Genomic DNA, 21,642 nt, shown 5'->3' with positions numbered 1-21,642 from the left:
CCTTACCCTAACCCCCCCCAAACCTAACCCTAAACCTAACCCTTAACCTAACCCTAAATGTAACCCTAAACCTAACCGTTAACGTAACGCTAAACCTAACGCTAACCCTTAACCTAACGCTAAACGTAACCCTAACCCTTAACCTAACCCTAACCCTAAACCTAACCCTTACCTTTATGTGAATCGGCTTGCTTTAATTTTAATTTTATTTCAATTTTTAATTTTTTTCGTCGCGCTGTGATGACGTCACATGCGCGCTTTCGTCGAGCGCGATTTTGTCCTCCGCGGTTTTGACGGGTCACGCAATTAGTAGCAGGGGGGAAAGGGGGTTTGGGAAAAGGGAAAGTTGTTTCTAGAATGCTCTTTTTATTTTATCTTAAATTTCTTTTTTGTTTTGCTTTTTTAATTTTGTTAGGTTCTTTAGATATATCCATATAATTCTCTTTTTGCTTTGCTTGCATGCCTTAATAATAATAGATTAAAAAAAAAAACCAACAGTCTGAATTTTTAAGATTACAGCCTTTTTCAATAACAAATGATGCTTTGAAATAAAAAATTTTTGGTTATTGGAAGTGCAAGTGAAATTAACACTTTATTTTTTTAAAATTTTTGACAAAGAAAATAGACTTAAAATCAAAAGACTTATTGTTCAGCACCAAAAATGCAGACATGACCCCCCCCAAAATTGATTACTATAGATCAGCTATGGATGTCTGCAATGAACTATAACATCAATTTATTGTCTGTAAATGTACATCTTGTATGTTTATTTCTTCTTTTTTTACCTTTTTTAATTTTTTAATTTGTGTATTTTCCTTTGTTTTTTTGCATTCAGTTAATAATTTTTTAAAAAACAGTTCAGGCTATTACTCATCCAGCCTTCCCTAATTTGGTGTGGGATGGTCACAATGAATAGGTACCAGTATCACATTTGTCCCACAAACTAGCTAATAAACACAAGTTCTAGGTTGTTGCATAAACCCACGCTCTGAAATTAAGATTCAGTGTGTTGTATGGATTAAATAATGACATCATCATCATAACTCAGCTTATCATAGGAATGCTTTCTGCTTAAATGTTCAATACACAGATGCACCCTAAACATAATAGATATTCTGATCATCAAAAAGGCTCTACTGTGAACAGAAAAACAGGAAGAAAAGTGCACTATATCACAGTAATAATGGCCTTGCAACATATTGGAGTTTGTATATCAACAGCTCAGACAGAAAATAAAGGGTTGTTGCTGAATTCAGTTTGAATATTGTGTTTGTCTAGAAGTTTTTCCCCCACAAGGGTAAAAGGCAAGTGTAGAAGGGTGGAGCAGGAGCCCTACTGTAGTTTACAGAAATCTCTCCAATTCTCTCCTCTGCACCATTTTTCCTTCTAAATTGTGCATATTTCTCCAGAGATCTCCCTGCTTTCTTCAGTGGCACTAATTTTTCTATGGCAATTTTTTTGTTAGCTAATTCTCTGATTCAGTGTTGGGTTTCCATTATTTTTACTACCAGTTCGCTGGTGCACATGCGCTCACTCGCGCGTGACACTTCTGTGCATGTGCAGAAGTGGCTGGATGGGTGGGCGGAGCGGCTCCGGAGCCTCCCACTATCCCCACTACCAGTTTGCCCGATCCAGGCTGAACCAGGAGCAACCCACCTCTGCTTTGATTCCACCAAACACATCAACAGCATTTTGTACTGACATTTGACCAATATTAAAAAATATTGAAATATTAAAGGAAAAGTAAATAAAATCTTTGAGTGGGCTGAGTGAAAGTTGCTCCCTGATGAGTTTTACTCTGTGTGCGCATTGACTATTAGTAGCTTAGATCAGATATTGGCTTTCTTTAACTTTTTAGTATTAACCTTATTTAATTTACTTTTTTACTTAGATTACACATAAAATTTATTTATTATATTTACTTCTTATATTTATCTATATTTACTATATTTAGCTTTATTTTTTCACTATTTATTTCTTTGCTTATTTCCTTATTTATCTTAATCTAATTGTTTACTTAGATTAGTTTACACACAATGTTTGTTTGTTTATTTATTTATTTATTTATTATGGTTATATATTATGTATATTTAATATAGTTAGCTTTATTTAATTTTCTTGCACATAATATTTGTTTATTCATTATATTTACTTATATTTATTTATTATATTTATATGCATTTAGTTTAGGATTAGTTAACTTTAGCTTAGGGCGTTAGGGATGGAGACATTCCTATATTACATGGGAAAACTTCTCCTTGAGACAAGAGATCCTTTGTTTTGTTTATTTCTTTACTCGCCAACCTGAATGTGTAACTCTAGGATTAGTTTAGGGTTCAAAATTCTATCTGCTTCTTTAGCAATTTAGGGAAATCGATGAAAAAGTGGTAGGGCTCAAGACTTGGGCAGAAACAGCATTGGTTGCCCCTGGTGGGTGACGGGCTCTGGACCTGGTTGGGGAAGTGCACCTTCCTTCGGTCTTTTACATTTCTAGGGTCTTCAGTATTATTCACCAAAACGTCCTGGATGCTTACAAGGGTAGGAAGTTGGTACCAGTTATTGGAAATAAGGGAGGAGAGAAGTTATCCAGTGGCTGCTCACTTGAGTACATGAAGCTACTGAGGGGAGGTCATCCCTCAGTTTTGGATGTAGGATCATTGATATTCTGAGGCAAACTAAGTGCCCTGGGATGTGCCAAGGGTATGGTGAAAGTCCTGATGGAGGGTTTGGGGCTGTTAGACTCTAAATGAAGAAGCTGAGATTGAATCTTATGTTGTTTGTCAATCTAACTTCACTATACACAAGAGTGGAACCAGAACAGTAGATGTAGCAATGTCTTCTCTGATAACTGCATTGGAAGAAAGATGGACAGAAGCTGGCTCAGGCTGACTGATTTAATAGAACTTTTATACTGCTGGCTCCATAGGAAGCCTTGACAATTTGCAAACAGCTGCATAACATCCATACAACTAATAGTCACAAGGCCCAGAATCACCTTACACTAAACTAGAGATGGGAGGATCCCAGCTTAGGACCATGTTGTCATCAACACTATCTTGGAGGCCCTGTCAATTGTTTGTACATCAAGGTTTATCTTGGAAAAAGAGTGCCATTAAAACATCACTTTAACAGCAGAGCAACTAAAGGCAGCTTCAGCTGTCCCCGCAGCTGGCTAGAGGTGAAACTTAACAACATTTTAATAGTTTTAATTCTAAAAAGAAAAGTGATTTATTTCATCTTAAGTTTGACTGTAGAAGTTCTAGTTCTTTTGTTATTTTTTTGCCAGGAGATGCTGACAGAGATAAGTAAAGGGAATACGAGGTGCTAAAGGACAAATATGAAAGTACCAGAAAGCCATCAGCAGAGTGAAAACTGTAAGTGTCGTACACGATAGTAAGAAATTAGAATAAGCTCTTTAAGCGAGATTTTATAATGAATTAAAAGTTAAATTTGATTGTACTTCATTTCTTTTTACAGGAGGTCTCAAAAGAAGCTGAGAAAAAGAAAGAACTGGTAAGGGCTTGAGAGAAGGCAATTGTTGACATCTGCTCCCATCTCATATCTCTAACCCAGTGGTTCCCAAACTTGGCAACTTTAAGACTTGTGGACTTCAACTCCCAGAATTCTCCAGCCAGCAGAGCTGGGAGTTGAAGTCCACAAGTCTTAAAGTTGCCAAGTTTGGGAACCATCTGGGAAAGACCAAGATAGTAAAATGTGTCCTTCCGTTTCTTGGAGAGAAATAGATGTTTCAATTGATGACTCTCTCCTTTGTTCTAAAATATTTGTTTAACATTTTTCAGTCCCTGCCAGAGAAGAATCTACAGAAACACCTGATTGCATACAAAAGGTAAATGATACAGGTTTTTAAGACATTACATATTTTTTATTCTGTAGAAAAGTTATCATGCAACATTTGGTAGTAAAAATGAAATCAAATTTTCAACACAAAATTATTCTTTTACAGTATTAGGTGTCAAGTGCAACAAGGTCACTTTTTATTGCAATCAAAATGACAACTCCCAACCACGGATAGTAGTGGAGACGGAGTAAGTATTTGGATACATATCTTTGCATCATTCTGCATATGATCAATATTTCTGTGATTCTGAATGTTAAAGTAATGTTTAGACTTTTTAAGCTTAAATTAATCAAACAATGCAGAAAATAATACTATACCATTGCCCTTTTAAAATAAACTCATCAGGACTTGCAGTTATCTTGGCAGAAAGATTTTCATACTTCAAGTGTTTAATATTTGCTGCTGTTAAAACAAGGGGACTAAAGTATGAGTCCCAATATTTCTTTGCCATTTTAAAATAGTGATTGATTTCGGCATGCGTAGGCCTCAGCAGTCATGAGATTAGATTTGCACTACACACGAAGAGTTTTCTTTGCAGTTTGAGGGATGGGGGGTGGGGGAATGCATTCGACTGACAGCTATATTGTAAATGGATGGACCCCAAATTTCAGAAAGCTTTAAAAATTAAATCAAAGTGCACCACTGAAATTCATGTTTAAAGTCCAAGAGGAGATCTAGTGAATTAAATGGAAAAACTTCTAGAAATATTGCTAAATTAAGACTTCATATTGGAATGTTTCAGGGTTAACTTACCTTTTTGTTACTAGCTGCATTCCTGCTACAACAGCGAAATCTTCCACGTTCGTGAAGAGAGAGAAAGACGAGAGCAATTAGAGTCTAAGAATATTCCCAGGATTTTTCAATATACCCATTCAAAAATGTTTAACTAAATCAGAGGTGGGTTCCTACCAGTTCGCACCTATTCGGTAGAACCGGTTCGTCAAATCTACCGAACTGGTTAGAAGAGGTTCCACCAGTGGACCTGGAAAGCAGGCCACACCTACAGAAGAGGTTCCAAAATTTTTTGAAACCCACCACTCAGAGAGAGAGAGAGAGAGAGAGAGAGAGAGAGAGAGAGAGAGAGAGAGAGAGAGAGAGAGAGAGAGAGAGAGAGAGAGAAAGAGAGAGAGAGAGAGAGAGAGAGAGAGAGAGAAAGAAATAAAAAAAGAAAAAAGAAAGAAAAAGTGAGAGATGAAAGAAAAAAAGGAAAAAGGGACAGATACAAAGGGAAGGAAAAAAGGAGAGAGAGAGAGAACATATGGCCAGCAAGCCACTCCCACCAGGTCACATGGCTGGCAAGCCACTCCCACAAAGGAGGCCACACCCACAGAGTAGGTTTGAAATTTTTTTTGAAACCCACCACTGAACTAAATACAACATAGACAAAGATGAAATGCCATGTTCATTTTGTCATGAAGACAAAATTTCCCTCTTAATTTTTCCAAGATATTCAAATTCTTCAGAATTCCATACCAGGGATATGGGAGAGCCGAGGATGGCCCATAATTAAGCTATAAAATTCAGCCACGAAATAAGAGATTTTAGATAGAATGCGCTCTCAGCAGAGAAGGTCAGCTAGGCGACTCATGAGGCCAAAGTCTCACCCTTCTTGATGGGCTGCAGTGGAAGCCTACTATTTAGCACAGCAGACAGATGGAGGCGATGCTGGGAACGTGTTTATTTCCTAGCTGCGTGTTTCTGTTTGTGAGCCCTGCCTTGCTTTGGATTAACAGTGTCTTGACTTGGATCATGCCCTGCTTTTCTTCCTCATGAACTCTTGTGTTGTGGATTTAATTTTAATTTCTAGTGACCAACTGTATTAGGTGACTAGAATTAAAATTGCATAACTTTTCTCTGCAATTGGCCTGCAAAGAGCTGAATTCAAAATCTTCAGGTGTTGCTGACACTTTTGATAACCTGATTATTTTTTTATGTTATCTTTTAGAACACACACACACACACACACACACACTATAATAAAAGCACATTATAGAACTGGATGATATGCTAACTATCATAAAAGTAACTGTTACGTGTTCTTTTATTAAAGTAAAAAGCTATATCAATTGCTTTGGAGCTAGATTTAAATTTAACAATCAGGGCTATGCACCACAGGGCTGAAATATAAACTTTTATGCCTGATATCTCCCTGTACATCACCTTTTTATTCAATCCCTTGACATTATACCTGGTTTTAAAGCTAAGAGATATATGTATATATTTCATCTGCATCAAACCTGTGAAAAGTTACATTAAACCAGAAAGTCAGCAGCTGTACATTGAATTGATATATATTCTCTCATTGTCCTTCTTCTCCCTCTCCTTCGCTGTGTATGTCTGTCTTCTGCTTCAAAATGAACATCAAGATAAATTTGCTTCCAAAACCGCAGGCCAGTTTATGCCCTCAGAAGATTTGGATATTGGCTTCTAGAACATCTGAGACCAAATGAGCCTTAACTCTGCTGGCCATTTGGAAAGTGCTGAAGACCTGTTTACCCTGGTATAAGGATCAAGAAGTTGGTGACATCTATATGGTATAATTATTATAGATCAACTATGGATGTCTGCGATGAATTACGGCATCAATTTATTGAAATATGCAGGACTGTAAATATGCATCTTATGTTTTTGTTTCTTATCATTTTTTCTCCCTTTTATAATTTGTTGTTGTTGTTACATACCTTATTCATGAAACATGAAACTCAGTCAACTGAATATTTAAAAATGTGTGACAAACACCATTGACTGGTGCTAATGGTTGATACGGGTTGCTGCCAGTGTCCTAGGTATCAACCAAGTACCTTCTTAAAATATACGATGTTCCTAGAAGGAAGGAGAGGAGGAAGGAAGAAGCTAGAGAAGGGAAGTTAAGAAGATGGAAAGAGAAAGTATATATATATTTATATAGAGCGTTGTTAAGGTATAATATATATATATATATATATATATATATATATATATATATATATATATATATATATATATATATATATATATATATATATATATATATATATAGGTTAAATATATATATATTTAAAGTCACAACCCCTGGTATGCCCCAATTATGGGAGGAAGCTAACTGCTTCCATTCTCTGTCCATCGGCTCGTCACAAGAGACCATCCAGACAGAAAGCCCAATATTTTACTGTTGCCTTTGTTACATTTGTGTAGTATTTGTGCTGATAAATAAATACCAGGGGTTGTGACTTTAAATATATACCTTTCTCCCTGGCTCTGCTGCTAACGGATCAGAGCCTGTGGCTTAGTGGTTAACACATCTGCCTAATATGCAATACAGCCCAGGTTCGAATCCCAGTAAGGGTATGGCTAGCTGATGAGAGCTAAATAGCTTGAAATAGATCTATACTAGTCTCCCTTTATTTATTTATCAGCACAAATACTACATAAATACATACATACATACACACACACACACACACACACACATACACACACACACATACATATATATATATAATGGAAGTAGTGATTTTCCTCCCATATTTGGGCATACTGGGGGTTGTAAAAAATCTTATATATATATATATATATACTGAGGTTTTCGTGGGTGTTAGTATGTAGGTCTTTGGTTATTCGGGTTTTCTCCGAAAATTGGAAGTGTCTTGGCAATATTTTGACGAAGTCTCATTCGTCATCTTCAGGCTTGTTTGCTCAGCTTTGTGCTTCCAGCTTGCTCCTGGAAGCACGAAGTACTTTGTGGATTGCTCAAGAACTGAGTTATAACAAAACTGATTTCCTTTGTCCAGACTGAGCTAATGTGGAGAAATAAAAATGTTTCATTGATTGCTGATTGAGATCTCAAAGCATGTCCAGACATCTGTTAAAATGGATAAATCAGAGTTAGTCTGTGAGAATCAATTGCTGGGATATAGTAAACTGACTAAAAACTAGCTAAGGCCAACTGAACGTGTTTTATTTCTAACTAGTGCTCTTGGTTCACTCTTGGTGTTCTTTCATTTGTGTGGGCCTTGTCTGAGATTAAAGTATTTTACTAAAAGTCACAAGTGGTTTCAAAGTGATTGCACAAATAAATATAATATGCTGACATGAAAGGATGGTTAAACGTATCTTACATATTTGATGAAATATCAATTATTCGGATTAATCTCCCCTAACTATCAACATTTGGCTTCCGCAGCTAGAAGCTAACTTGACTTAAAACATAATGCCACTTACTTCAAAAAAATCCACGTAATGCTCAATCTAGATCTAGAAATAGATTTATTTTAACAAGAATTGAACAGTAAACATATATACAATATAATTACAGACAACCCTGTTTTTAGTATGCACGGAAATAGCCAGTTTTGCTCCAGTGTGAGGAAAAAAAAAAAGGTAAATTCGGAGATGTTAAATGCTTAGCAAGGCTTACACGCTAGCACCTCCTTTGGAGGTAGAAAAGACACCAATATCATAAAACTCAGCCTGCCCCAGGCAGTGAGGAATTTTTGTGCCAATTTTTCAAATTTACACTTTCATCATGGTTGACAAAAAGGGAAAAAAAGCTTTGCGTGACTTCGTTCCTTTAAAGAATTAGTTACAACTGCATAATAAGTTCGAATGCTATCCTCTATGCCATGTGAGAGATGCCATTTTGCTGCCTATGTGAGCAATTACTTTGAGATACGGCAAGGTACAAATTTAATAGTAATATCTGCTTTCTAAAAATTGATATTTACCAAAATAATTTTAGTGTGTGATTGGCCAGCCATCTGTAAATAGTTATCCAAAATGTCCCAATTTAAAAAGAAAACGCATTTGGTATCAAAATCATGAAGGCATTGGCTGCAATTCTCTGACTTCCTACTAGTCAGAGTAAGGCTGGTAAGGCCCACTTGGAAGAGGCAGACTGAAACCGGTGGAATTGGCTTCCAAGTGGATGTGCTCAGGTATAAAGGTGACAGCCCGTGTACCCCTGCTCTAGGGATGCTTCTGGAAACCATTTATCACCCTAATAGTGTTTTGATGCCAGCGTAATGTCCCTATCATGGTGACCAATTACCTGGAACAGGGAAATGTTTAAAAAAAGAAAGAAAGGAAGAAAGAAGAGTGTCACCATGGGAGCATCTGAAAAGTTGAAAAAATAGGCTGTTCATGGCCAGTTGCCCCCCCCACCCCCAACCCGCTCCATTCGGTTTCTAGAGACTTAACAGATCACATCCCCCTTATGGATCAAATTGATGTCTGCTATGGGGGAAAAAAAGAGCTTGAGGTTTCCCTTTCACCCTATAGTATCTGGCATTCGGTACTTCACTTGGGGGGGAAAAATGGTAATAATGGCCGTGAAGAAGTTCAGCAAAGAAACAGTGACCGTTGTTTCCTCCCCAGCTGCCGCAAAGAAAATCAACCATAATCTCCCTCGCACAGGATTAATCATATATATATATATATATATATATATATATATATATATATATATATATATATATATATATATATATATATATATATATATATATATATATTTGTTGTTACGATTGCAACCCTGTTGTCCCAGCTGTCAGCCATCCGATCTGCTCCATTTACAATTTTATAAAGAATTTTTTTCACATCACAACGCTTCTCTGAATGTACAATATTTTAATATACATATAAAAATATAGCCCTGCTGTGTATATACTTACAACTCTACAGAGGAACCATTTTCCCCAGACCGCCTTGCTAAAAGAAGGATTTAATAAACTGCATTCTCAATTATTATTGTGAAACCCTTGCGAGAAGCTGCAAAAACCATTTCTTCTTCTTTCAAATGCAGCCGCTGAAGCCCCTTGAGCAGAGAGGACTTTTCTTAAGACTCTTAACGTACATTTGGCAAAGGAAAGGGGCGGAGGAGAATTTGAAAAAATAGGACTTATCTTTGTTTTTTTAAGATTCATTTGACAAAAATATAGACAGTGACCTATATGTTCTGGCTAGTGGATTAGCACTCAGTGACAATCACAACACCCACCCACCCCCGCCGCCCCAAAGGCCTTGCCTCAAATCACTGGCTCAAAATTGGAAACCCAACGGAGAACTCTTCGGTCTAATCTCTGAACAGAGAAATACAAGTTGAATAAAAAGCTCCTGGACGTCTCTTGTTTTACAGATAGGTAGCTGCGATTTTTGTTCATACAGTAGGAAAAAAACCAAAACAGCCGTAGGGCAGAAGCAGAGCCCTCCCGTGACCAGACCTTTGACATTGGGGTACAGTTTCAGAAAACCTTTTCATTCAAAGGACGTGGAATGCTAGGAGACGGACAGGCACACCTCTATGCTTTGTTAGCTTTGCTCTCTGGGGCTGTAATAAACATTGGCTTTGATGGAAGACTGACCTCAGTCGGTGTGTTCGGCGAGGGAAGTTTGCTCTTGATGACTGTTTGAAAAGCGTACGTTGGTTTAAAAACAAAAAGGTAGCCATCAAAGTGATAAGGACACTTTGCCCTTCATTTCATGTAGTTCCCCCCAATGCGTAATATGTAGCAGCAAAGCCAAATCGGCACAGTAACTTCAACAACTGAATTTGCTCTCAGCATAGTAGAACGCACACGGTTCATTTCATTCCCCTCTTTGAAACAACAACGCTATTGCTGCTGGGTGGACCAAAAGCCCGTGTCTGTAGCCAACACCACGGTGACACCTAGTGGCGCACGTGTGTTAAATCTTGTTCTTGTCCACCGTATGCTGTCTCTGCTCATTGTTCATCAAAAAGTGAGGATGATTTTCTACATTCAGTGTAGAGATTAGTCATAACTTTAGACAAGATGTTATTTTGTTGTATCCCCCGTTTTCTCTCTGCAGGATCGTTCGCTCGGCTTGCTTTCAGCAGGCAGAAGCCAAGTTTCCGATGGAGTCAACTGCTCTGAATGTACTTTTTAATGACTACGCAGCCGTGCCGGAACACCGGACATGGCATATTGGGAAGCAGCGTCCATGTGTTGGTGTTGGGGTCGTAAGCTTCCATATTTCCTAGAGCGGGGCCTTCGCTGCTGACAATTCCACCAGTGGCGTAAATTTTTCCATCAAGAACCACAGCGCTATGGAGGGGGGGGGGAGAGAGAGAGAGAAAGGAGAGGAATGCAGTTAGTAACACGTCCACTAAGCACTTGCTCTATTTAGTAATTGATCCTGCTGTTTGAAAGAACAGCTTCTGCATTAGAGTCGTAACTGCCACAAACCAATGACTATAATAACCAGCACATCCAGCCTTTGCCCATCTTAATTAATTTTCAGTTTTCTCCCGTGGGTGGAAAGGCAATCACAAATGTCAATGGACAGGAATTGGCCCTGATGACCCCGCAGCAAGGAGGGCACCATAGCCAATCTCTCCCTTGCTAGGATCATTTAGATCTCCATATACACGAATGGAAAGAGAAAATTCACGATAGCTTTCTATAGTCTATGTAAAGACAACCATAAAGACAGAATGGAGGAATGAAAGATAGCTTGTGTTTTGGTCCGCTTCCCTCTAGATCCAGAGGCTGCATAGAAAGCAGTGAGAATCTAATGGGGGGGGGGTTGCTTCTCGTGGCAGGAGGTCCCCAAGCTGCTCAGAGGGGCCAATCAAACGAGCAGCAGCATTTCGGTCCCAATTTGGAGGAGGGGGTGGAGTGGGGCTCAAAAGGAAGAAGTGAAGAGATCTGCTCCATGCAATTGACCCGACATGGTTCCTTCCCCTTCACTATTATCATTAAGAGGGAACAAGCACATTCCCAACCAGAGGGGGAAAATATTATTTTATTTTATTTTATTTTAATCCCATCTCTATTAGTAACTCAAAGCAGCAAACTGTTCTGTGTTGTGTGGCTTCTAGAAGAGAAAGCCTGAAACCTCCCCTCTTCCATCCTATGGGTTTAGATGTTGCAACAGGGTTGGGGGTGTTTTTTTGCATTTTGCATGCCCAAAAGCAGCCTTCAAAACCAGAAGGCAGAACTGAAAACGTCTTGGTTTAGGAAAGTTATTATTCAATAGTACGTTCTTGAGGACAGAGCTTGGTACTTATGCCACTGGCAATGTAAATAGAAAACGCCATTTTGTTCCTTCTCCCCAAAGGGTATGTTGCACAAGCATGAAAAAAGGTGCTTCTTTGCATGGATTCTCTTTTTTTTTTAATTCACCATTTAAACATCCTTTACAACAGGGGTGTCAAACTCAAGGCCCAGAGGCGGTATCCGGCCCGTGGGGTACTTAGATCTGGCCTGCGAGGCCGTTCTGGAAACAGCGAAGGACTGGCCCACGCTGCTTCTGCCAGTGAAAATGGAGCTCGGGAGCAGGGGTGGGTTTCTCGCCCCGTTCCAACCGGTTCGGTTGGAATGGGGCCGGCGGTGTCCTCGTGCACGCACGCGGTGCACGCATGCGTACTAGTGTTTGCGCGACGCTCCAGCTGCTCCTGGATGATCGCGCAGGCGCTGTATGCGTCCTGCGCATGCGTGGAAGCGCAGAACTCGTCAAAACCGGGTAAGGACTGCGGGCGGGCGGGCGCGCCCTTCGCCGTTCCCAGAAGTTACTTACTTCCTGGTTCGGCGACCAATCGGTTCGCAGGGACCGCCGCGAACCGGTTGAAACCCACCCCTGCTCGGGAGCCACCACAGGTGCCCCAACAGGAATTACTTTGAGCTGCCCCCCCCTCATGATCAAACACATCCCTGATGCAACCCACAACAAAATTGAGTTTGACACCCCTGCTTTACAAGAATGCTGAATAATCATTCTGAATGTATGATGAGAATGGTATCGAAGGAATTTCTCAGTTAAAAGCATTTAACTGAAAACCACTAAAGCTACGTATTGTGTTACCATGCCCCTTTTATTGGAGAAACGTTTGGCATATTGGGTGCTTTCATACTTGAAAACCACACTTCTTTTGACACTCAAGCGGTATGAAAGCTTTCTCTGTGCCGGTGCTGTTGGAATCTCAGCTCAACTATGGACCTGGTTTCCCAATGAGGAAATTTCAGCATCTGGCCTGAACAATGGATAACTCAAATGGCAGTGGCAGAGGAAGCAAAATATGAGAATTTCATTAGGCAGGTAATAAATTACTAGATGACAGCTGTGCTTGGGCACTCAGTTTTTAGGGCGTTCTCTCCAGCTCTTCCATCATTGATCCCTGAAAGCGATTGTTTTCGGGCCAGACGTGATTAAGTGAGCATTTCTGACGGCAGAAGAATTCCTCATTAACATCTGGAGGTATTTTGCCTGATGCTGAATCATCAATATCAATTTCTTCCAGAGCTGTTGCTGAGAGTTTTTTTGTGATCCAAACCTGTTTACCCTCCATTCTTTTTATCCAGGGACTGTCAAGGAGAGACATTTCACAATCTCGGTTTGCCCGGCTTGTGAACATTAATCCCTGTCCAGAAATAACAGGGAAATGGAGAAATAACCTCTCTAGTAGTCCTTGAGGTTATAAAAGAACATTTAAATGACTGAATTAGCATGTTCATATGCGTCACAGTCTTTCTAATTCTTGCTGCCAATTTTAGTAACTGAAAAACGGGAACAGAGCCACACTTAATTCAGCTGGAACTGCTCCAAACAGTCTTTTTTTTATTTTAAAAAATCCCTTTTATGGTGTTTAGGAAATATTTTTTCTTTTTTCTTTTTAAAAAAAAAGCTCCAATAAAAAAAATATCATCCCAGTGAAATCTGGCTATATAGGAAGAAGCTATTCCAGCTTCAAATTCTTGAATTGTCTCCCCCTTTTCATTTTGGGAACAGAAACACCACTATTTTTTTCAAAACTGAAGATTAATATTCGGCAAACATCCCAAATGAAGATCCCAAAATAGCATTACTATGAAAATACCAGTGTATCAAGCCTAGCCATCTTTAACACTTGAACACTACTTGAAAAAAAAAAAAAACACCACAAGCTATTACTCAGCCTATGTCAGTGATGGGGATCCTTTTCGGCACCAAGTGCGCAAACTGGGAATATGCATGTGCGCCAAAAACCCGAAGACCAGCTGGCCGGCGCATGCATGCCAGCTGGTTTTCAGGTTTCTGGCGCTATGGCCCATGCAAAGACCAGCTGGCCAGAAGATCAGCTGCTGACGTTGCCCGTGCCCACAGAGAGGGCTCTGTGTGCCACCTCTGTCATGCATGTTATAGGTTTGCCATCATGGGCCTATGTCATCCAATCACATTTAGTGGTAGTGAACCAATGGTGGGTTTCAAAAATTTTCTAGAACCTCTTCTGTAGGTGTGGCCTGCTTTGCGGGAGTGGCTTGCCGGCCATGTGACCAGGTGGGAGTGGCTTGCCAGCCATGTGACCGAGTGGGAATGGCTTGGCAGTCATGTGACTGGGTGGGCATGGCCAACTTATAAAATGTGGTGAAACTCACTTAACAACGCTCTTGCTTAGCAACCAAAATGTTGGCTCAGGAACTCTGGCATTGAAACACGCAAGTCTTAAAGCTGTCAAGTTACAAGACCATTGCATTCCTAACCCTTTAGAAAAAAAAAAACCAGGGGTGTTCAAACTTGACAGCTTTAAGACTTGTGGACTTCAACTCCCAGAATTCCTCCTCTCGCTCTTCATCTTGATGATGTGCAGACGGGCGGGGGAGGGAGCTGGAACCGGTTCTAAACGGCACTGTAGATTTGTGGAACCTCTTCTATAGAAGAGGTTAGTACTGGCAGGAACCCACCCCTGTAGTGAACAGATGTGCTAAGGGGGAGGTTCTGTGGTAATACACTTGCCAATAAGGGGAGAAAGCAACAATATCTCGTTAAGCGACTGGCAAGTTTAGGTTGAGCCAGGTCTTCTCGTCCACAGTGGCACAGCCCATTTCCTTCCTACAGGCCAGGCATGGGTGCCAGGGTACATCAACCTCTGACTTCTGTGCAACTAAGGCATCTGAAAGGGGAACAAGGTTAGAGCAGGTGGGGATAAGAAAAAGGTGCAGGACAGCATCAGGAACAGAGGGAGGGTCAGGCTTGCTTCCTACTTTCCTTTTGGAAAAAGATTTAAGAAGTTTTGTTTTCCAAAATGCTTTGATGCTTATTAGGATTTGCACTGTGATCTCATGCATCATATCTCAAAATAATGGAATGCATTCCATTTCAGTCAGTTTCTGACAACGCACCTTGTAAAAATTGTCAGAGTAGGAAGACAGAATCGTGCCTCAGCATTTCTCTTTAAGAAACCAAGAAAGGGTAAATGCTTTGGTGCATATGCAGTTCTACAGTCATAAGGTACCCGCCTCTATCCTGTTTTATACTTTCAGCAAAATATTTAGCCTAACAAATGGGAAAATTCTATCCAGCAAACCAATAATGCTTGTTTACTTTGGACACAATTCAGTATCCGTCTTGATCACTATGCAGTGGGACACAAAATCAATGTCTAACTTTCATCCTTCTGATGGACAGGCAAGGGAAGACCTGGGATTCAGCAAAATCAGGGGATCCAAGCCAATGATCCACTCAGGGAAGCAAGTGTTCCATCTCTCAGCTATAGCTTGTCTGGTTCCTGGCATTTCTCATGAGCTTTGGTGCTGCGTTCCCTTCTTCCAGATGCTCCAATCTGTTCAGTAACTGAAGCTCTTTTTCCTCTCACTCTACTGCGATCATACTAAATCCGTATGCCTCTAGGCTGGTTTCTCTGCTCCTTCCTTACCCTCCTATACTCCATTCATCATCTCACCAAGCCACCCACCAAATCCAGCCCCTCACAAGGAAGACTAAGAGCAATAAGGAGACTCTACTGACAGGACTGCCATCCTTCTTGGCATCTTGCAAGGTTCTGAGGAGGCACCACCAAGGCCATTTGGAGAAGGGACTTGGCCTCTGTTGAAGTAGTACAAGTTCAGAAGACCTGGCTCATAGAATTGCCAAGAATTGGACACAAATGAATGGTAACATCGTCGTCAATCTGACTATTTGCGGGCTATGGCCTGGCCACACAACAGTTTTTGCTGGCTTTTTTAATTGTTACGGCAACGCCTTCACTTCACCAAAATCAAAAGACAGAATCTTATAACGTGTAACATAGCAAGTCAGCACATAACAATTGTTATCTCAACTTCCTGCCTGGTAGGATGGAGTCTAAGGACTTCAGTAAGGAAAATGAAATATTCTAGGAAATATTAAAAAAGGCAGAATATTATATTTTCCCTAAAGGAGAAACACATTTCTAAAGACAAACTCAGAACCTCAGCTCCCTGCCCCCCCCACCCCCAGCGGATGTTTTGGTGCCAACTTATCTGTAAGACAAAGGCTGGGCCAGTTTATCTAACACACAAAAGACATGGCCCTATTGAAACGATGGGATTATGTTTCTACCCATCTAGCAACAGAACTCACCACATGGCACCTGGGGAGATTACATCACCCAGCAAGATTCAACCAAGCTTGGGACTCAAGACACTACAAAGTTACCCCTGCATGGCTCCATAGGAGTCTGACAACCAATCAGAATATATTTCTTTCACAGGAACAGGAAGCTCCAAGAGAGGGTATAAATCTGTCTCTCCCATGTGCTTTTTTTTTTGTCCAGGACTGTCCACCATTAACCCATCTTTTCAAGCAGCCTCCATGTTTCCAGTGTCTTTCTTCCCACTTGGAACGCAACCCAGATGGACATTTCTTCCAACCATAGAGTCTGCCCATACCAGTGTTTCTCAACCTTGATAACTTTAAATTTATGTAGACTTCAATTCCCAGATTCCCAAATGTTGGGAGTTGAAGTCTACCCATCTTAAGAGTTGGTAAAGTTGAGAAACATTGGTCCCTACCATCAGACATACCATGTCTGGGCATCAAAACCATGGATGACTAGTAGATACAGAAGGTCATAACTCTCAGCAACCATCTAGCAATTGTCCAGGTGTTTGTAGTTCTGATCTTGTTTGCCTAATATTATTCCACCCTCTTGGCCAAGCATAGTCCCATTGTTGGGTAGCCGTGGCCAAATGCTTATATTATGGCACAGAATCTCATGATCCATCCTGTTAAACTGATCATTAAAAACAATGGAAACCCTAATTAAATTGAAATTCAAGTGGATGAAACTCTAATACTAAATTCATATTATGGCGCTTTTACATTCCCGTTCCACCTTCGTTTGGATATGTCATTGTGTAATTTTGAGTGGTATTAACTGTTGAGTGATTTGAGTGTTTTGGAAAAGAGGGATTAAAATAGTAGAAAATAGGCCATACGCTGAAAATCAATCTTAAGTTGCTTTGGTTTTATATTGATCAGGAATACCAAGCCTCTCCTTTCTCTGATTACCTATTTAGGGCCAAAGAGAGACAAAGGAACATAGGTCTCATCTATGAACATTATTGTTATTTATAAAAAGGGTACTTCTAGTGCATGGAGCCACGGTGGATATGAGCCACAGTGGCGCAGTGGTTAGAGTGAAGTACTGCAGGCTACTTCTGATGACTGCCAGCTGCCTGCAATTTGGCAGTTCAAATCCCACCAGGCTCAAGGTTGATTCAGCCTTCCATCCTTCCAAAGTGGGTAGCCTTCCAATGAGGACCCAGATTGTTGGGGGCAATAGGCTGACTCTGTAAATCGCTTAGAGAGGGCTGTAAAGCATTGTAAAGCAGTTTATAAGTCTAAGTGCTATAAGTATGGAAAAGATGGGCAAATCCTTACTCAGAAGCACAAAGCAAGGAGGAGTATACATTTCCTGCTTGCTGGGAGGCACAGAAAAAAGCAGAATCAATTGAAATGAATTATTTGATCATACACTATTAAAGGAGGAAGACACGCATGAAATAAATTAAATCCAACTTAAAAAGTATGAATATTAGATTATGCAGTGTACTTTCCTTCTCACGATACACACATACTTAAAATCACAATGCTTTTTTCTTTCTGTTCACAGGTAGTCCTCAACTTACAACCAATCATTTACTTACTGTTCAAAGTTACAAAGGGGCTGAAAAAGGTCACTTACAAATGGTTCTCACTACTTACAACTATTGCAATAGCCCACACAACAGGCATGTATTCATGATGGTTGCGGTCTCCTGTCCCTGCACATCAGTGGCGGATTAAGGCTCACTGGCGCCATAAGCACTGACAAATCTTGGTGCCCCCTCCTTTGTACATACTGTACAAATCTTCACTGGTTTTTTTCTTTCTTTCTCAACTTGGTGGTGCCCCCTTTGGGCCTGGTGCTTTAAGCAGGTGCTTAGTTCTGCTTAATGCAGACTATACACCATTGCTGCATGTGAACATTTACAACTTTCCCAGCCAGCTTCCAACAAGCAAAGTTAAGGGGGGGGGGGGGTTGTGGCCCAGCAGGAGCCTCTTGTGGCCCAGCAGGAGCCGTTGGAGCTGCCACCAGACTCTGACAGCGAGGGGCCCGATGAGTCGGCTCTGGAGGATGTGGAGGACCCTGGACAGGGTTCCGACTCCGAGCAGGGTGCAGAGAGGCTGGTTGGCCACCAGGAGGCGCCTAAGCCTTGGATCAGTGGTGAGGAGACAAGGGAGAGTGAGCCGGAAGCCAGTAGTGAGTTGTTCCTGGATGCCCGCACTGAAGAGCTAATAGGCGTAAGGAACAGGAGGTAACTGCACTCAGCTGGTGGTCACTAGGCTCTCCAAACTATAAAAAGACTACTTGTACACACGCCCCTCTTGCAGAAGTCAACACAGGAATAAATGTCGGAGAACATTGTTATGAGCTTGGCAGGCTAGATTGCTGCCAAGCCTTATCTGTGTTTATTGCTGCCCAAGCTTGTCTGTGCCGGTTTGCTGCCTAGGACCTGTCTGTCTGGTAATTAAATGCCGTAACTTATCTTTGGCTCGGAGTGTGCTTTGGTGTTGGACGAGGGGGGTCAGAACAGGGAGCCAGATTTTCTTAACAACCAAGTGATTCACTTAATGACCACAGCAAAAAAAGGTGATAAAATTGGACACGATTAACTTCATAATCACCTCATTTAGGAACAGGCGTTCTGGTTCCATTCGAGGTTGTAAATTGAGGACTACCTGTATTTCCTCTCCGTCCTTCTAAGGATGAAGATTACAGTTGTATAAAGACGGCTTTCAGGTTTGTAAGCTTTTGAGCAAGAAGCAGACAAGAAATACCAGTGCTTCCTTTGTGCCATTCATCTAAAGAATCTTTTTCATCCCTAACGAGCCATTTCTTTTAATCTGTGAAAGCACCTCAAACTTCTCCTCACCTAGTAATAATGGATCGGTCACCACGCTTTGCTGCTTAAGAACAAAAGATGATTTTAAAAAAGGAAGCAAACCCCCAACCTTACTCTTGGTGTCGCTCAGTACAACCTGAATCTTGGCTCTGCTAAAGGTTTTCATGAGGACAACAAATCTTATTTGCCTAAAAGTCACAGGAAAAAGACCGATGATATTTCTACAGGCTGGTTCACTGAACATTCTGGGAAAGTGAAGTTAAATGGGCCATAAAAATATTGCTTAAAAGAAAGCGGCGGGAGTGGATGAAATACAGCAGAATTATTTGAAATTGTACAAGATGAGGCAGTTAAGGTAACACATGTGGTTTGTCAGCAGGTACCAAAAACACAGCCGTGGCCATGGGCCTGGAACAGATCAATTTCATCCCACTATCCAAAAAGGAGGCACTAAAAATCTGAACGATACCACTTATTTCATGTGATAGTAAGATAACGATCAGGATTTTGCACTCCGGACGTCTACAATACACAGTGCCAGTTGGATTCCAAAGAGATAGTCCTGCAAACCTGAGATAACTTTGCTAATGTCGGATGGATAACAGAAAAGACAAGGGAATCCCCCCCCCCCCCCAAAAAAAAATTACAGCTTGTTACTAGGCAGACTCTTACAAGTTGTGGATAGACTTTCAAAACCTTCTTATCTGTCTACTGAGGACTTTGTATGATCACCAGGTTCAGACCTGGGAAAGGAATGTAAAAAAGCTCTAGGTGGCTTCAGGCTATCAGTGATGACACAGCATGAGCTCAAAGAGGCAATTATTGGCAGATGGTCCTAGAGATATGATGTCCAGTGTTTCACCAAAAGTGACGAAGGACTGTACAACAAGCCTCTTTAGAGTCCAGATTTGGTAGCCTTATCAGAGTAGAATACCAAAAGGCAGAATAGGGGGAAAATATCATTATGCATGTTCAACAGAGCTAATATGAAGCCTATTTCAGAAAAATTTTAGGAGTATCCAAATAGAAAAAGAGAAAATTGTGTTAAGGAGAAAGAAAGAAGGAATAAAGGAAAGAAAGAAAGAAAGAAAGAAAGAAAGAAAGAAGAAAAAGAAAAGACATCCCCATTATACCTGCAAACCCCGTTATAATCTTTAGCAATTTAACATGAGCCAGTTTTTTTAGCTTATCCATGCCTTTAACTTTGTCTCAGCCGTAAATCACTGCAGTGTGTGATTCACCTGTAGCATAAAACTTCCCTCTGTTCAGTTCCACTGATTTTCAGTAATTCACTATTTTTTTTTTAAAAAGAAGACCCATAAATAGGTATTTTAGAAGCATCAACGTATTCAATTTTAAAATTAACATTTATTTTAATTTATAAAGCATTTCTTAAAACAGGTAAAACCTGAATACTGCTATGTAGAATTTTTACTTCATCACTAGGAAGGATTCGTCTCCTCCATCTTGAATGTAAAAAAAAAAAGAATTATTCTGAACAGCAGAATGGCTTAACTGTTCTACTTTTGTGGGTTTTCAAAGGGATGTAAATGTAAAATTATCTCCTATCTTGGATAAACTCTCAAGTCTTCAGATTATTAGAGAAGTCCTACTCTGTCAAGAGATCTTGGTGAAAAGCATGACTGCATTAAAGTCATTCACATCCAAGTAATTTTAATATCACTGAAGAACATCCCTCATTTAAAAAAAGGCTTCACATAATTAATGGAATGAATTACCAAGGGAAGTTATGTCAGTTGTACCACACTGTTTGCTTCTGGTTTACAATCTTGAGAGAAAAAATATAATTAACTACTGCACGGACACAGTGGGGTTCTCCTACATTCAATTTCACTCTTGTTAACTCAGAGGAACAATGAAAATCTGTAATTAGCACAGAAGCAGCAGGAAGACAGTGGCTTTGGCTGGGATTTGGACGGTAATATTTTCTGCATATAATGTTAGCTTCAGGACAGCATTCTCTTTACAACCAAGAGAGGGCACTCTTTAAATAAAAACAGGGGAAACAGCCCAAAAATAGGAAAATGTGTTTCTGTTGTAAGGGATATGGTGCTTTCCTTTCTTCCAATCCAAATATTGAGAATGGAAATAACTATATGTCATTTTAAAAGCCAAAATCTAAATATAATCTACCGTATATACTCGAGTATAGGCCGACCCGAATATAAGCCGAGGCACCTAATTTTACCACAAAAAACTGGAAAAGTTATTGACTCGAGTATAAGCCTAGGGTGGGAAACGCAGCAGCTACCGGTAAATTTCAAAAATAAAAATAGATACCAATAATGTTTTTGAATATTTATTTCAAAGAAAAACAGTAAACTAGCGGTGTATTCAATGAAATACTTCACTCACCTCATGATGCTGATGTCCCGCTGTGATGATGATGTCCTGTGCAGCCGCGGGAGCGATGTCCCGCCTCCTATGACACACGGCACAGTGATTCCTATCATTGGATCACTGTACCAGAGGAGGTGGGACATCGCTATGTGGCTGCTTGCCATAACAAGGAGGAGGTGGGACATCGTTGCAGAGCGGCAGGAGGGGGAGGAAGGGGAATCGTAAGACAGCCCTGCATTACATTAGAACGTGAGGAGGGGGGATGGTGCGGTGCGCGCTGCGCGGCAAACTGACACAGAGGGA

General features: G+C 40.4%; 1 protein-coding gene across 1 annotated transcript in view; it reads right to left on the bottom strand.

Moving 5' to 3' along the window:
* Nucleotides 1-9,359: 9,359 nt before the first annotated feature.
* The window catches only part of KLHL29 (kelch like family member 29), a 358,553-nt gene continuing 346,270 nt past the window's right edge, over nucleotides 9,360-21,642 (bottom strand). The window contains exon 13 of the mRNA XM_032212530.1: nucleotides 9,360-10,899. Coding sequence (XP_032068421.1) covers nucleotides 10,716-10,899 — 184 coding nt within the window. The 3' untranslated portion in view covers nucleotides 9,360-10,715. The remainder of the gene's footprint in view (nucleotides 10,900-21,642) is intronic.

Source organism: Thamnophis elegans, chromosome 3, assembly GCF_009769535.1.
Source record: "Thamnophis elegans isolate rThaEle1 chromosome 3, rThaEle1.pri, whole genome shotgun sequence".
NCBI classification, from domain to species: Eukaryota; Metazoa; Chordata; class Lepidosauria; order Squamata; family Colubridae; genus Thamnophis; species Thamnophis elegans.
This window is presented reverse-complemented; position numbering and strand designations above follow the sequence as displayed.